The following is a 15,877-nucleotide window of genomic DNA, read 5'->3' on the forward strand; positions in this document are numbered from 1 at the left end:
ACCATCAGTACTAAGACTCGCCCCTTCAGCACTGTGCCTCCCTGCTGGAATGCCCTCACCACCCCACTACTGTGGATCCTTTCATGCTCCGCCCAGATGTCAGAGAACATTCTGTGATCGGTGCTGACCACACACACTTGGCGCCCCCATCACAGAGCATGCTCCTTGAAGATGAAATGTTAGGGATCTGCTCTACCCCTGGAGCCCAGCATAGGGTTTAGAACAGTGCCCAACGCGTTTTTGTTTAATGAAGAAAAATCTTTGCATGTTTTATGTTATTTTACAATTTTAATTATTGTATTTATTTAAATCCCAAAGAAATTTTACTTGGAGGGCCAATTATAAAAGAGTCAGACTTTTTCTGGTTGGACAAGGCTCAGGTTTCTACAGTATTTCTTAAATCTGGCTTCCGCTCTGCCCCCTGGTGGTAGTCCCAGTTGCAGCACCAAGACGAAAGAACTATTTAAGGTATTTCCGGAAACCGGCTGCAATTCATTTGCATACCCACAATGCATTGCACATGAAACGGAACAATTTCCAACCTAGAAAAAGACTAGGTTCTCTTATTTTCTTTGAGCTATTCTTCCCACAGAATAAGACTTCTCTCACGGAATTGTCTGGCGGGGGAGAGAAGTCATTAGCTCTTCTGGATAAATAATCACCATTACAGATTTAGGGGTAACAGTTACCCGAGAAATGTGGCCCTGAGATACGAGACATACTCTGGTTTCTCTTCAGATCGCATAAATCTTTCGCCTTTTACTAAAGATTTCCGTGGAGAGGAACAATTCTGAGTTTTGTACTAATTTTTTGAGGCCTTGTGTATGCAAGGCTAACAAAGGGTGTTGAAAAGTAGACTTGGTCTTTGCAGGTGGTTATGGGGCTCACTTGTAAGTTAATAGTAAATGGGTGTAACTATTTGGATGCCAAGTTGCCTCGTGAAAGTGGGCAGAGTTTGCAAACTGATGACGCGACAGACAGTCCCGTAATAAACTAACCTACGCTGAGAGCAGAGCGTCTTTCTAATCTGAATTGTCATTTACCCACGGGAAAGAGCTCCCCAGACGCCCGGTGCAGCAACGCTGCTGTAAGAAACGGAAACTTCGTCACGAAGTCCAGAGTCTGGTCCGCAAAATGTTTACAGGTTGGAGATCACCAACCGGCAAACACGCTCCCGGGCATCGCGTGGGTGGGGCCTGGCTCCGACATTTGCTAAATACAGAACCTGTTGCACCGACCTTAGATAAAACTTCTTAAATTTATTTGAAGATGATTCGTGGGCATATCTATCCACAAACATTTTTCAAGGAGGGAAATACCAGGCGAGTCCCAGCACCTTTCCAACTCTGCTAAGTGTTGCACGTATTGTAAGTTTCGACTGCTTTTTAAAATAATTTTTTAGGTTTTTTTTTATAACAGGTTATAATTATAAATATTGTTGTTTTTCTGATAATGTAATTCAGCCTTAAAACTAGAACTGGATCATTTGTTAAAAACAAGAATGAGAAAGACATTTGATGATGTTTATTATGTATTTGATAAAACTCAGCGCGGGAAGTTAATTTTTTTTCCCACCAATTCCATTGGCCAGACTTAGTTTCTTTTTTAAAAAAATATTTTTATTGATTTCAGAGAGGAAGGGAGGAGAGATAGAAACACCAATAATGAGAGCGAATCATTGACCGGCTGCCTCCTGCACGCCCCCTACTGGGGATTGAGCCTGAAACCTGGGCATGTGCCCTTGACCGGAATCGAACCCAGGATTTTTCAGTCCGCAGGCGGATGCTCTGTCCACTGAACCAAACTGACTAGGGACAGAATTTAGATTCTTGACCACACCTAGCTGCAAGGCAGGCTGGGAAATGTAGTATTTCTTCTAGGCAGCCATGAAGCCTGCCATGGTGTGAGAATACCCGGGAAGAAAACTAGTAGTATCTGCCCCAGTAAAGGATGGAGGGAATCTATCCCGAAGTTCCTTCCTTGGGCTCCGTTTCTCAGCCTCCCACACTGCTCTCTGTGGCCAGCTCTTGTGTGGAGAATCATGAGCCCAAGCTCAGGGAGCCCCAGACAGGTACCCACAGTCCAGCCGGCTCCGTGGGTCCCAAACACTATTCAAGTGATAAGATGGTATTATTCTTCCCTTCCCCCAGACAAGCTACTCCTCACATGACAGGCTCTGGTCAGTCAGAATCAGATGCCTGTCGCCAGTGCTTTCTTTGGCTCTGAAGGCTGGGTGTGTATCTAAAGCAGGGTTTTTATCTTGTTGTTCACCTTTGGCAAAAACAGAACCCAGTGTAACGAGCACTCCAAGTCCCCAGATTACAGTCAACAATTCAAATGAAGCAGGTTTGCCCTAGCTGGTTTGGGGACTGAAGTGTCCTGGGTTCTATTCTGGTCAAGGGCACATGCCTGGGTGGTGGGCTCCATCCCCAGTGGGGGGTGTGCAGGAAGCAGCTGATCAATGATTCTCACAATTGATGTTTCTTTTTTTTTTTTAATATATTTTATTGATTTTTTACAGAGAGGAAGGGAGAGGGACAGAGAGTTAGAAACATCGATGAGAGAGAAACATCGATCAGCTGCCTCCTGCACACCCCCTACTGGGGATGTGCCTGCAACCAAGGTACATGCCCTTGACGAATCGAACCTGGGACCCTTCAGTCCGCAGGCCGACGCTCTATCCACTGAGCCAAACCGGTCAGGGCCTCACCATTGATGTTTCTCTCTCTCTCTCCCTCTCCCTTCCTCTCTGAAATGAATCATATATATATATATATATATATATATATATATATATATATTAAACAAAGGAAGCAGGTTTCTTAGAGAAATGGCTGATCCCAGACATGGGCCAGGAAAGGCTCCCAAGAGCCCAAGATGGTATCATTGGACCATCAGGAAGATTAAGATAAGAGTACCCCTAATTTCCTCTCGGAACCACTCCTCTCCTATTATTATTCATTTTTCAGTGGTTTGGGGCTGACGTCCCTGCCCAGCTCTGAGGAGGTGGCTTGAGTGGACTAATCTAATTACCATGCCCCTTGCAACCTGGCCGTGACTGGCTCATGGCTGGGCTGTCCAATGAGAGGTGAACCTGAGCACTTTGAAGAGGAATGCTGGGACTCAGACTCCTCTGGCCTTGCTGGAAGGGCGTCAGCCTTGTGATAGATAAATGGCCATTTTGTCACCACAAGGGCAGCCAATCTGAGGACGGAAGCCCATCTACCAGAAGCAAGAGATGCGTCCTACTGAAGTCACTTGAGTCGGGATCGAGCCATTGTTGAAGCTCCTACTACACTACATTGTTATGTGAATCAGTACTTTACCTTTTGTTTAAGCCAGTTATAATTAAGCTTTCTGTCACTTGCAACCCCTAAAGTCTTATTTGAAACACAAGGATTAAATGGCAGAATGCATACAAATGCAATTCAATAAGCATTCTTTGAACATCTGCCCTGTGCCAGGCCTGGTGCTAGTTTCTGGCTTTCTAGAGATGGTATAGCCACTGCCTTCCCAGAACTTAAGCACAGAGTACAGGTTCGTCAAATGTAACTTTCCCCCCTTTGTCACCCAAAGGCCAACATGCATGGCCGGCTAGGGGATTCTCAATGAACATTTACTGAAGCAAACAACTGTCTAAAGCTTCCACTGGCCAAAGTCCCAGGAACCAGGAGTGTCAGCCTGTAGGTAGCTTGTTCAGGTTGAGGCTGTTTGACTGGCAACACCCAGTAGCTGAGATGATCCCACCCTCCCTGAAGTCCTTTCTGCAGGGAGGGGAACTGCCCCACAGCCTGGGGTGATGAGCCCAATTGCCAGACCCTTAACCAGACTTCAGAAGCTCAGGCCACTGCTGCTTCCAGAGAAGGGGGTCAAAATCAAGACCCCACAGTGCAGGTTATCTTGTTCTGAAGGTTTTTAAAGTCAGGCATCTTTTGAGAATCTGAGGAAAGCTACAGGACCTCTCATAAAAATAAAAATGTACATACATGTTGCAATTCCAGGGGTTACAGGCCCCTTGAAGCTAGTTATGAACTCGAGCAAGAAAGCTCTGCAGTTCCCTCCTCATCTAAGGTCCTGTGAATCTCTGGATTCTTGGTTTGTTATCATCCCTGGAAAGTTCTGTTCCTTCACTGGAAGAATATGCTTGTCTTAGTCTGTGTGGGCTCCTATAATACAACTAGAGGCCTGGTGCATGAAATTCGTGCACTCGGAGGGGGCTCCCTCAGCCTGGACTGCACCCTCTTGTGGTCCGGGAGCCCTCAGGGGATGTCCGACTGATGGCTTAGGCCCGCTCCCTCTGAGAGCGGGCCTAAGCCATCAGTCGGACATCCTTAGCTGCCACGGAGGCAGGAGAGGCTCCCACCACTGCTGCTGCGCTCACCAGCCATGAGCCCGGCTTCTGGCTGAGCGGCGCTCCCCCTGTGGGAGCACACTGACCACCAGGAGACAGCTCCTGCATTGAGAATCTGCCCCCTGGTGGTCAGTGCGTGTCATAGCGACCAGCCGTTCTGCTGTTTGGTCGATTTGCATATTAGCCTTTTATTATATAGGATAGTCTAGGGGGCTTATAAATGACAGGAACGGGTTTCTGGGTCATTGGCTCACCCATTTTGGGGAGCAGAAACCTCATGGGGTGCAGTTGGATGTGGCAGATGGTATGACATGCCCTCTAGTCATCGCATTAAACCGGAAGCTGCTTGACCCAGGCTGGGGAGTGGGAGGTGTTTCCCAGCCCTGCACTACCCAGAGCGGGAGTGGAAGGTGCCTGGCTGGGGGCTGCCAGGGCAGCTGGTAGTAAAGCTGAGCCTTGTTTACTCTGTCTCCTGGCCATCTGCTGTGGGGCCCTCAGCTCCTTGGCCAACAAACCAGGCTTCCTGGTGAGAGGCTGCTGGAAACAACACGGAGGACCACAGCCTCCCCAGGTGGACCACAGCCTCCCCAGGTGGACCACAGCCTCCCCAGGTGGGCCGCCACGCCCAGCTCAGTCCTTTGTGGACCGGGGGCAGCTCCATTCTCCTCCCCAGAGGCAGGGTCAGACCTTAGTTTCAGGACACAACCGGCAGAAGCCAGGGCAGGCAAATCTAGGCTACTCAGGGCAGGGAGGGGGACAGGGACTATGGCAGCAAAAGGACCAGTGATGCTTAGACCAGCCCACGGGGCAGGGCCACCCAGCGAACCCCCCAGGAGAGCAGAAAAGTGGCCGCCTCCACATCTGAGTGGATGCCTCCGAGAGGAGGAGGAGACATGGGAAAAGAATTCCTATCGTCACGGGGGGGGGGGGGGGGGGGCGCGAGGTGGCTGGCCCTTCTGCTTCAGACACCACCCCAGTCTGGTGACGGAGAGAGATGGGATGTCTCCAAAGGTTTCAACCACACACAAACGGACCATGGAAGTTTGAAAGAGATTTATTTAAAAACAGAACAAAAGAAAGCTTTGGTATTTCAAAACTAACAATCAGCAATCACTAGAAAGTTAAACACTTCCCCTGAAGCCCAGAAATACAAAACACAGATCTCCACGGGCTCACTGGAAAGGGACAATGTGAAAACCCGAGGGGGACCTGAGACCCGAGCCCCCCACACAGGCCACGAGCGGCCCCGGATGCCACCCCTGCGGCGAGCTCAGAAATCACCACCAAGAATCACCGTCTACAGTGGAAGGAAAAGCCATCCAGCAAAATCTCAGCAATAAATTAAAAGTTCAGTCAAGAAGGAACACATTAATTAGGAAAAAGCCCACAGTTTCTCCTAGACAAGTCTTTTCAAAGAGGTCTAGTTCCTGGGCAGAGGAAAGGGGGAAGGTGGAAGGAGTGAGTTCAATTTCAAGTATTTTCCATAGGGGTTCATTTTATTGAGTCGAGAGCTTACAAAAAGTCCACTGGCCCCTCCCCTCCCGCTCCCCAGTGCGAACTCCTGAACATCCACACGCGCTTCTGCGTCACTGCTGTCCCCAACAAGGCACAAAAGGGTGGGTGCTTTCAAAGGATCCCTTGTTCGTAGCAGCAGGAGTGTCAGTGCTGGGTGTCTTGTGCAATTGGTGGCTGAAAGCAGGGCTGTTGGTTCACTCAGACACTGGGATCTTCCTGTTCAATTAACAAAACAAGTTGTTACTGCTCGCCGCCAACCCTGTGGACAGCTACAGAAATACTACGGGAAGCCGGCCATGGAGACCGCCCTGGTGGCGCCCCACCCGGGCTCTGATCTGGAGTGGCAGACAGCTCCCGGCCCAGGGACAGGCTAGAACTACTATGGATTTGGTGGTCTGGGGACTCCTGGGCCGGTGCAGAGTGATCACCGGGCTCTGCTGTGGTGTGGCCAGCTCTAGCACAAGTAAACTGAGGGACATGGGGCAGTGCCCCATGAAGGCAGTTTGGCTGGTCCCCCTGACTGTGTGGGGAACCAAGGTGAATGGGTGTATGCCACTTTAAGAGCAGAGAAGCCCACCAACCAGCAGGGAAAAGCAACCTGGGGCAAAACAGAGGCCCCACCCACACAATGCAAACCCGCAATGCAAACCCTAGCTGATCTACTGCAGCTGGCCCAGAGGCTCCCGGATGGTGTCTGCACATTTCTCTTTGATCTGACTTTGTTTGTTCTTCAAGCTCGAGGAGCTCAGACCTGCCTCCCACCCTTTTCCCACTCCTTCAGGTCCAATGCTCCTTCCTCCTCCAAGTCCCGGCCACAAAGCCCTCGGGGGAGGAGATGGGCATTTCTCCTGCGTTGGCCCCTGGCTCTTTAGCTACTTGGGAATGCAGACCTAGACCTTCATCTTCCTCTACTCTCAGTCGGAGAGGAGGGCAGGGGCAACAAGCTCCCCTCTAGCGCTTCCTCCTGTGACTGCCAACAACGTACTCCGGCCTGGTCTTTCTCCCAGGAAATCCTGGTGGTGAGAAAGCACAGACGACTGACTGGGTGACAGGGCAGGAGGTGGCCTCCCCTAAGACATCAATCCCGATGTCCTGAGATATAGTCCAGATAGGAGCCCCACAGCAACTGGGGTCAAAATCAAGGCTTCACGGGGCAAAGCCACGTGAGGAATTGAGGGGAATGGCCTTGTCTGTGCTGACAGATGACCCCCTCTGGCCCACAGTGAGGGCTGCCCGGGTTAGGATGGGGGTCCCACCAGCAGCTTAGACAGAGGCCTCAGGTTAATCTAGGGCTTTGCTGCAGTTATTTTCAGATGCTGAGATTCATCTGGGGTGGGGTGGGGGGACAGCTGCCCAGGTCCCTGGGAGGCCAGCGGGCTCCTCCATCCACAGCTGTCCCTTCCTATGGTCTCCTTTCAAAAGTCACTTTTTATTGTCCTTTCAAAACACACTCGCTCCTGTCTATGAGTTAAGGGCTCAGGGCACTGGCTTAGAGGGCACCCCATGACTGCCCAGGCCTCACCCCGTCCTAGATCAGGACAGAATGCAAGGCCGGGCCTTGGCTCTGACGACACAAGGCTTTATACCTTACTCCTGAAGAGGGGCTTGGCCCCAGGCCCACAGTACTCATTGTAGATGAGCTTGAAGAGGAAGAGGTGGAAGAGGGTGATGAGGGAGGCCACGCTGAACCAGAAGAGGAAGGGCAGCCCGGGGTCCTGCTGGGCCATGTGCTCGTCATGGGCCAAGATGGCCTTGAGGTGCAGCGTGTGCCGCAGGTCCTGCAGGTGTGTGAGGTCGGTGGAGATGTAGAGCAGTGGAGTGATGGGCTGCGTCACCATGACTGGGAAGGTGTGGCCCTGCGGCGCCGAGGTCAGCTCCACGGGCTCCTCCAGGCAGCCCGCTTCGCAGGCGTAGATCTTGACGGGCTGGCCGTGGGACTCCACGGACACGTGCAGGTATGGCTTGCCCTCGGTGTCCGCGAGCACGGCCAGGTTGATGTGGTCGTTCTTGTAGCGGATGCCATGCAGGGCATAGCTGTTATGCAGCACTTCCGGGTCGGCCTGGAACTGGAGGTGGTTCTCGGTGAACTGCAGCCCGCCGAAGCTGAGCACCATGCCCTGCAGGATGCCGGGGGCGCCCGCCTTCACCAGCCCCTTGCAGCCGCGCTTCTGCAGGGTCAGCTTCCACAGGTCGGAGAGCTGCAGGATCTGCTGGATGGAGGACAGCCGGCCGGGCCAGAGGTTCTCGGCATGCATGGTGGCGTGGCCACTGAAGCAGTGATCTTCATAGCTGAGCGGCGCCTCCATCTGGTCTCGCTCCCTGGGGCTCAGGCTGGGGCTGAGCAGTGGGGCTGCTGAGCAGGACAGCATGTAATACAGGGTCAGGTTCACGGTCAGGCCAGACGGGGTGTGGGCATCCGTGATCTTCTTCATTTCCACACCTGTAACGCCACCAAGATTGCACGTTAAGGAGGATGGCATGGTATGAAATGGAGATCACAAGCAGCAGAGACACAAAGTTTCTGTCCCGAGGGATAAAAATGGCAGGTCCAGTTTCCCTGGAGTAAGAGAGCATCATCCTGCCTGGCTTCCTCACATGACTAACCTAAGCTCTGTGGGCCCGAAACCTAAAATCTTATTACAAGGCAGTGGTGCCTCCGGACAGAGCCCCAAAGAACAGACAGAGCCAGACCGTGGCACCAGCCATATGGAGTCAAGTAAAAAGTCCACTCCAGGACACTGTCACTCAGGCCCTGGCCAGCCCTGGGCTTCTCCGCTCTATCCTCTCTCTCTTCAGTCCTGTAGCTTTTAAAATTTTTTATGTTTTTATTGATTTCAGAGAGAGGGGAAGGGAGAAGAATATAGAGATAGAAACATTGATCAGCTGCCCCCTGTACATGCCCTACTGGGGATCGAGCCCGAAACCCGGGCATGTGCCCTGACCGGGAACTGATTCAGTCACCTCTTGGTTCATGGGTTGGCGCTCAACATAGAGCCACACTGGCGGGGGCCAGTCCTGTAGCTTTAACATCTGAACACAAGATCTCCAAAATCTGTATGACCTCTAGACCCCACCAGCAAACCGCCCGCTTGGTGTCTCCACCTGGATGACAGGCATTTTTGAACCTGACGTGGTTGAATTCTTCCAGCCCCAAACCTATCCTTCCCTAAGTTGTCTCCAGACACCTGCTCAAGCCCTCCCGCAAATTCAGGAGTCACCTTTGAGTTCTTCCTCCCCACAGCCAGTCCTTGGAAAGTACTGGCAGCTCTGCCCCCAAAGGTATCAGAATCTGTCCACTTCTATCTCCACAGTCACAGCTCTGGCCCCAGCCACGCTCCTCTCTCACCTGGGCTCCTGCAACACCCCTTATCTGGTCTCCACGCTCCACTTTTGCCCCCATACAGTCGATACTCTGCATACAGCAGCCACAGGGACCTTTAAAAACGTGCACCAGATGGTGGCTCTGCCCTGCTTTCCATCCCATTTACAATAAAATTCACCATCCTCACTAAGGCCTACAAGACCCTTTAGGATCTGGCCACTGCCAGCCCCCCCTGTCTGACCCACCCCCCCCATGTCCTCCCCCCACCACACACCCGCCCCCTCAGGCTCACTACCTGCCAGCCACACTGGCCATTCAACCAAACTAGCTCCTGCCTCAGGGGCAATGGCCTGCTGGCTGGCTTCCTTGCTATTCAGGTCTCAGCTTCAGTGTTTCCTCCTCAGGGAGGCCTCCCTGACAACTGGGGCTAAACGGAGCCTGCCCCCTACTTTGACCTCCCCCTTCAGTCACCTTCAATCACTTATTTTTAACCTTTCTCCACAGTACTTTTGATCTAGGAAGCTATCTTTCTTATCTATTCAAATTTTCCATTTTCTAATATTTGTCTTCCTCCCATCCAGTTTGAGCAAGCACCATGAGCACAGAAGCACCATGAGCCAGGTACTGTGCTCTGTGCACTTCCGTCTTCTCCAGGGAGAACAGACCCTGGCAGCGGCATGCAAACACTTCTTGAATGAATTAAAGGCTCCTTGGGCAACTAAATATAAGGCTCCAGACAACTAGAACCCTGCAAACCAAAATCTCTCTCATGTAGAGCAGGACTTTCTTTTCTTCAACAGTCAAGGGGGACGAAGTTTTCCTTTGACAGAGCATCCCACCTGCTGAAAAAGGTCCCACTACCTCCTTGTGAAAAAAACTGCAGCCACCACAGCTAGGACACCTCAGCCTCGAGGATGCCAAGAAGCCCATGCTGGTCACCAGCCAGACTCTAGGGAATTGAGGAAAGAATCTGGGTGGGGACTGACCAGGCCTCCCTCTGCCTGCCATTTTCATCCTTTACAAATTGACCCTCTAAGCCATTTTGTTCAAATCAGGCCTCACCCACAAGGACAAAAAGACCTACCCATTACACTCATTCTTACATTAGAATCTCATTAAAGCCCTCTGTGGTAGCTGCTTCTGTTATTACTGAATACAAGTCCAGAAAGATTAGGCTACTGGTCCAGGTCACACAGACACTAAGTGATGGAGTAGGGTCAGCCCCAGGTCAAAGGCCACGCCCAAGGTTTAACCTCTGCAGACGGTGGAGGGGCATTTGCAGGGTGGACCATGTTCACCCTGGTGCAAGGTGTGGACTGTGAACCAAGCACTTGCCGCGCCTCACCTGGGCTGAAGAGCTGGGCCCAGAGGCGCTGGTGGTCCTGAAGCAGCTCGGCTGCGGGCATCTCCAAGAGCTCCAGCATCTCCTTCCGTGCCAAGTCCTGGAGCACCTTGAGCTCCTTGGCGGCTTTGCTTTTGAGCGCTTGCGGGTTAACCGGCCCTGAGATATGCACCACCCACAACACTGTCTCATCCAGTTGCGTCTTGGGAGCCACTTGGAGCCGGTCCACTAGTTTCTTGGCGGCCACCACCACCAGGTGCACCAGCCCCGTGGGAAGGACCGGGGACAGGCCCGAATAGAGAAGGAATTGATGGTCTCCGACCTTCTCCAGGGTACTGGTGTAGGCCCTGGGGACCGGCCCGGCAGTGGGCCCCACAGTCTGCAGCGTGGCCACGCGCTCCGTGGGGTTGTTGAGCTGGATGCGCTGCAGGTAGACGTGGGGTCGGCCCCGGTGCGCCAGAAAGTCCTCTTGCAGCAGCACGCAGTCGCGGCCGGATCCCGTGACAAGGCCAGAGACCGAGGCTGGTCCGGGGACGGCGGCAGCAGCGCCGGGACCCGGGGTCCCCAGCTGCAGGCAACGCACCCGGCGCAGCAGCCCTTCACGCGGCAGCAGCACCGACTCTCCAGCTTCGGAAAGCGCATTCAGCGGGCGCAGCTGCACGAAGGGCACGAAGTCCGGCGCCACGGCGGGCTCCCGCTCCCCAGGGGTCACCCACAGCCGGTTGGCAGCCACGTCAAGGGCCAGGAAGCCGTTGGCCACCAGGGCCGGCACTCCGGGGCCCAGCGGCACCGCCTCGCCGCGCTCCCGCAGGCCGCGCCAGGAGCGGGTGGCCGCCTCCAGGCAGGCAGAGGGCTCGGCGGCGCCCGGCTTGCCGCGGTTCCAGGACAGCAGGTGCAGGCCGCCCGCCGCGCGCCGCGCCCCGGAGCCCCCGAACCACAGAAGCAGCAGCAGGATGCCTAGCAGGCAGAGGAGGCGGCGGGCCCAGCTGCTCGACAGCAGTCCCGGCAGCCCCTTGAGCCGCTGCTGCAGCCACATCGGGCCGCCAGGCGCGGGCGCGGCGCGGGAGCGGCCGCCGGGCCCGCCGCCCAGCCCACCGGCCCGGCTGCCCGCGCCTCACTCTCCAGCCGGGACCGCGGGGCCCACCACGGACCGCGTCGCAGCCGCCGCAGCAGCCGCCACCGTCCCTTCTTCCTCCTCCTCAGTCGCCTCCGACCGTCAAACGACGCCGCCGTCAAGCGCCACCGAGTCTTTTGCGACACATGGAAAAGAGGGGGGCGGGGAGGGGGGCGGGGAGAGGGGCGGGCTTGGGAAAGGGGCGGGGCCACAGCGGAAAGGGCGGGGAGCCGCGGGTCGGGGTGTGGGTTTAGGGTGGGGGTGAGGGTGGGGGTGTGAGGTGGGTGAGGGGTGGGGGGGCGGGGGAGGGGTTGGGCGGGCAGTACTGGAAGCATCCAACCAACTTGTAAAAAACACAGAGTCGGCCAAACCGAGCACATGCTGGGCCCCGTTTGCTACAGATAGAGTCAACAGACGTAAGATTTAAAAGTAATAAAACTTTTTTATGTAAAAATGACGATCCTCACCGCAATAAAACAAAACAAAAAAATAAAAAGAGAGAGAGAAAGGGAAGAAGAGAGAGAGAGAGAGGAAAAGAAAAGAAAAGAAAAGAAAAGAAAAGAAAAGAAAAAAGAAAAGAAAAGAAAGTAACCCCTCTAAACTAGACTTCCTAGGAAACACGTTGCTGACAACTCTTCCAGACCTGTCCGGCAGCACGTAGGACATAAGGGACAGAAATCCAGCCCAGGACTGTCCATATCTCGACCACACCAAGCCATCTTCATGTCAACCCTGAGTTTTAACTTATTAAATAACATGAGACACTAAAATCTCATGCTTTGAAAATGCCTTTAAATTGTGAATCATCAATGCAAAAGAGACATTTAGCTTTGTTACTGGAGGAAAACATTCATATGAGCACAGGGCAGACAGTGGGGCCATTGTTCCCACTTTGCTGTCAGGATATTCCAAAGCCAGACAGTGCTTCCCAGTTGTTGAAAATTAATCGGGTATTTGAGGTAGCTTCTTGTGGGCTGTGAGCAGACAAAGATGCGTTTGCCAAGTTGCAAGTCTGGGTGATGGTACAGTACCCCCTTTTATCCCCCCAAGGTTATTATCAAAACACAAACACAAAATTCTCTTGTTTTTAATGTCTGTTTTTTAAACATATTTTTATTGATTTCAGAGAGGAAGGGAGAGGGAGAGAGAGAAACATCAATGATGAGAGAGAATCACTGATTAGCTGCCTCCTGCACATCCCCCACCGGGACCGAGCCCACAACTGACTAGGAATCAAACTGTGACCTCCTGGTTCATAGGTCGACGCTCAACCACTGAGCCATGCCCGCAGGGCCAAAAACAAAATTCTTAATTACCACTGGGAGTTCACAAACCCAGGAATATGCTGGTGGCCGAGCAGGAGTCCATTTCCTATAGTTAGAGAGATAGAGTCCATCCATCTGACAAGGCAGAAGTACTTGGGAGGCACAGTGAGGTGGAAGCATACCAGACCAGGTGCATCCCACCTGTGGAATGGGAAGGACCAGAGACCCTGCCTCTCACATTTTTGAGGAATTAATAAGTTAATACAGACAAAGCAAGCAAGGTGCATGACACACGCTAAGTAATTTTTAATTGGAAACCCATGTCATTATTTTTTACAATTACAAACATGCAGGAAATAGGCATATATCTTGGCCCACTTGTATGAATTTTTTTTTGGGGGGGGAGCAATTTCTGGAAGCAGATTCCTAGTCAAATGAAAGGCTCATTATTCAGGAACTCCCTTGCCACTCTCAAACAACCCAAGGGAAGAAGACTCGCAGGAAAGGGTCAGCAACACAGCCACCACAAAGCCAGGGAGTTAAGAGTAAGGACCGTGGCATTGGGCTGCCTGCGTTTTTAATCTTGGCCTTACCCCTTGCTAGCAAGTCAACTAACTTCCCTAAACCTCAGTTTCTCTAGCCATAAAATGGGGATCATGAGAGAATAGGACTGCTCTGAGGCTCAAATGGACAAACACAGGAAACATTTGGCATGGTGCCTGGCTCAAAATAACCACTCATTATTTACTTTTACTAGGACACAGGATATATGATACAAAATTCAACATATGCAAAAGGGTGAAGAGCTACTATAAAGTCTTCCTCCCTCCTGGGGCCCCACCCAGCCATCTGTTCCTCTCCCCAGATGCAACCACTGCCACCGGTTCCTTGGATACTCTTCCAGATATTCTATTCGCTTACAGATATATAGGCACCTAGACATACAGTATAAAGTTTTTCTTTCACAGAAATTGTAGCATATGATTTTCGCTTGCATCTTTTTTTTTTTTTTTTTTTTTTTTACTTAGGGAAACAGCTTGGAAATTCTATTTCTATTATTATTATCATTATTACTAGAGGTTTGGTGCATGAAATTCATGCACCTGGGGGGGCCCTCTTACAGTCCAGGAGCCCTTGGGGGATGTCCAACTGACAGCTTAGGCCCGCTCTGCTGCGGAGGCGGGAGAGGCTCCCATCATCACCACTGCACTGGCCAGCCATGAGCCTGGCTTCTGGCTGAGTGGCACTCCCCCTGTGGGAGCGCACTGACCACCAGGGGACAGCTCCTGTGTTGAGCATCTGCCCCCTGGTGTGCATCATAGCGATGGGTAGTTCCTTATGTTGACTTGCATATTAGCCTTTTATTTTATAGGATTATTAAAGGGGCTAAGAGTGAGTGGATTAGCTGATGGTTGTAAAGGGGGAGGGGTCTGAGGGCCAGCTGACAGCCTGTCCGGCAGAACAGAGTACGGCTGTCCTCGGGACAAGAAAGGACATGGGTAAAAGGAGAGAAGGAAGGTGAGAAAAGGCCCCATGGCAGCAGACAACTGCCCTCCAGGCCAGCTATCCTTTCTGTACTTTCCCAGGAAAGCAGGGTCCTGTGCCTTTAACTGTGTACAACATGTGCTGCACGTACCAGGAGTAACATCTGGGCAGCAGCCACCCCTGGTTAAAGAGACAGGATCTCTTTTTGGATGAAGCTTGGACTGGGTTCAAGTTCTAGCAATTTGATGAAGGGAGCAAGAAATGGAATCCAATGTATGGAGGACAGGCTTGTCCAGAGTGAATCCTTTCTCCAGGGGAGGCCAGCAGCCTTCAGATGGTTCCCCCTCCTGATTTGCAACGATTCTGGGGACTTGAGCCATGGGAACCCCACTGCCCAAGGATTTTTTCTGTCCACAGAACATCACCATTGAGGTTCTTCTAGGGCCCCAGCCAATGGGAAGTTAGAGCCGGGTTCCAAAGCTGCCACCCTTACTATGGTCCCACATCAGCAGTGTGACTTCAAGCAGATCACTTCCCAAATGGGTTCCTCATTTCCCAAGTGGGGGTAATGCTGCCTAACTTGAAGGGCTGCTATGAACATGGAATGAAACGGAGCTTTGAAAATTGATCCAGCTGACACAAGCTCATTCTCTTCCTCTCCGGTCATCCTTCCATTTTCTCCTCCAAGGCTCTGGAATTTCAGTCTGCATCTCCTGAATTCAAAAACATCCGGTGGATTCTGGCGCCAAGTCCTATCCCCAGCTGCAGAAACTCCCTGCCCTGGTCCCAGCTGGGCAGGAGAAGCCCTGGACGGCAGGCATGCCTCTGCCCTTTACTTGCCTGGTACCCAGGGCCTGTTGCTGGTTCCCTCCGGGCCACACTTCTGCCATCTGTACAATGAGCAAATCTCGGTACCATGAGATGACGTGCGGGATCCCAGAGATTGTACTTGACTTCTGAAGTCACATGTGTTGCCCGGCCGGAGTGGCTCAGTGGTTGAGTGTCAACCTATGAACCAGAAGGCTGAACTACAACTGTTGCACTTTTCTCCGCCAGTTTGTTCCGCTGTCTGTCGCCCAATGCCACTTGGCCTGACTTACTGGCCTGTCTCCCGTTGCCTCCAGGGGACAAAAAGGGAACTCAAAGGATTTCCTGTTTTAGGGGCTGGTGATAAGCAGCCAGGACAGTCTGGGCCGGGGTTTGGATGCCTTTGAACACGGTCCTCCCGGCCCCTGCCCACTCCACGCCCAAGGGTTTGGGGAAGGACTAATGAGATCCTGGGAGCTGAGTCCTACTGAGGGCTTATCAGGGCCTGTTCCAAGGGCGCGACAGGTAACTATGCCATTAACCCGTGCAAGACCCAATGGCCGATGCTGTTGGAACCCCCACCTTAGGCTCACAGTACTGATGCCATCCAGCCTGGGCGCGGCATCGGGGGTATAGAAATCGCTGCCCCGCCCGCTCTCCCCTCGTCTTCCAGGCC

The 15,877-nt window shown here is 52.6% G+C and overlaps 1 protein-coding gene across 1 annotated transcript; it reads right to left on the bottom strand.

Annotated features, from left to right (window-relative positions):
* Positions 1 to 5,387: 5,387 nt before the first annotated feature.
* KIAA2013 lies at positions 5,388 to 11,771 on the bottom strand. Its single transcript, XM_080656286.1, has 3 exons — positions 10,534 to 11,771; positions 7,453 to 8,306; positions 5,388 to 6,082 (listed from the first exon to the last, which is right to left on the bottom strand). The coding sequence occupies exons 1-3, from the start codon at positions 11,564 to 11,566 to the stop codon at positions 6,065 to 6,067; spliced, it is 1,905 nt and encodes a 634-aa protein (XP_080512412.1). The 5' UTR covers positions 11,567 to 11,771; the 3' UTR covers positions 5,388 to 6,064.
* Between the last annotated feature and the right edge of the window lie 4,106 nt (positions 11,772 to 15,877).

Source organism: Plecotus auritus, assembly GCF_963455305.1.
Source record: "Plecotus auritus genome assembly, chromosome: 2".
NCBI classification, from domain to species: Eukaryota; Metazoa; Chordata; class Mammalia; order Chiroptera; family Vespertilionidae; genus Plecotus; species Plecotus auritus.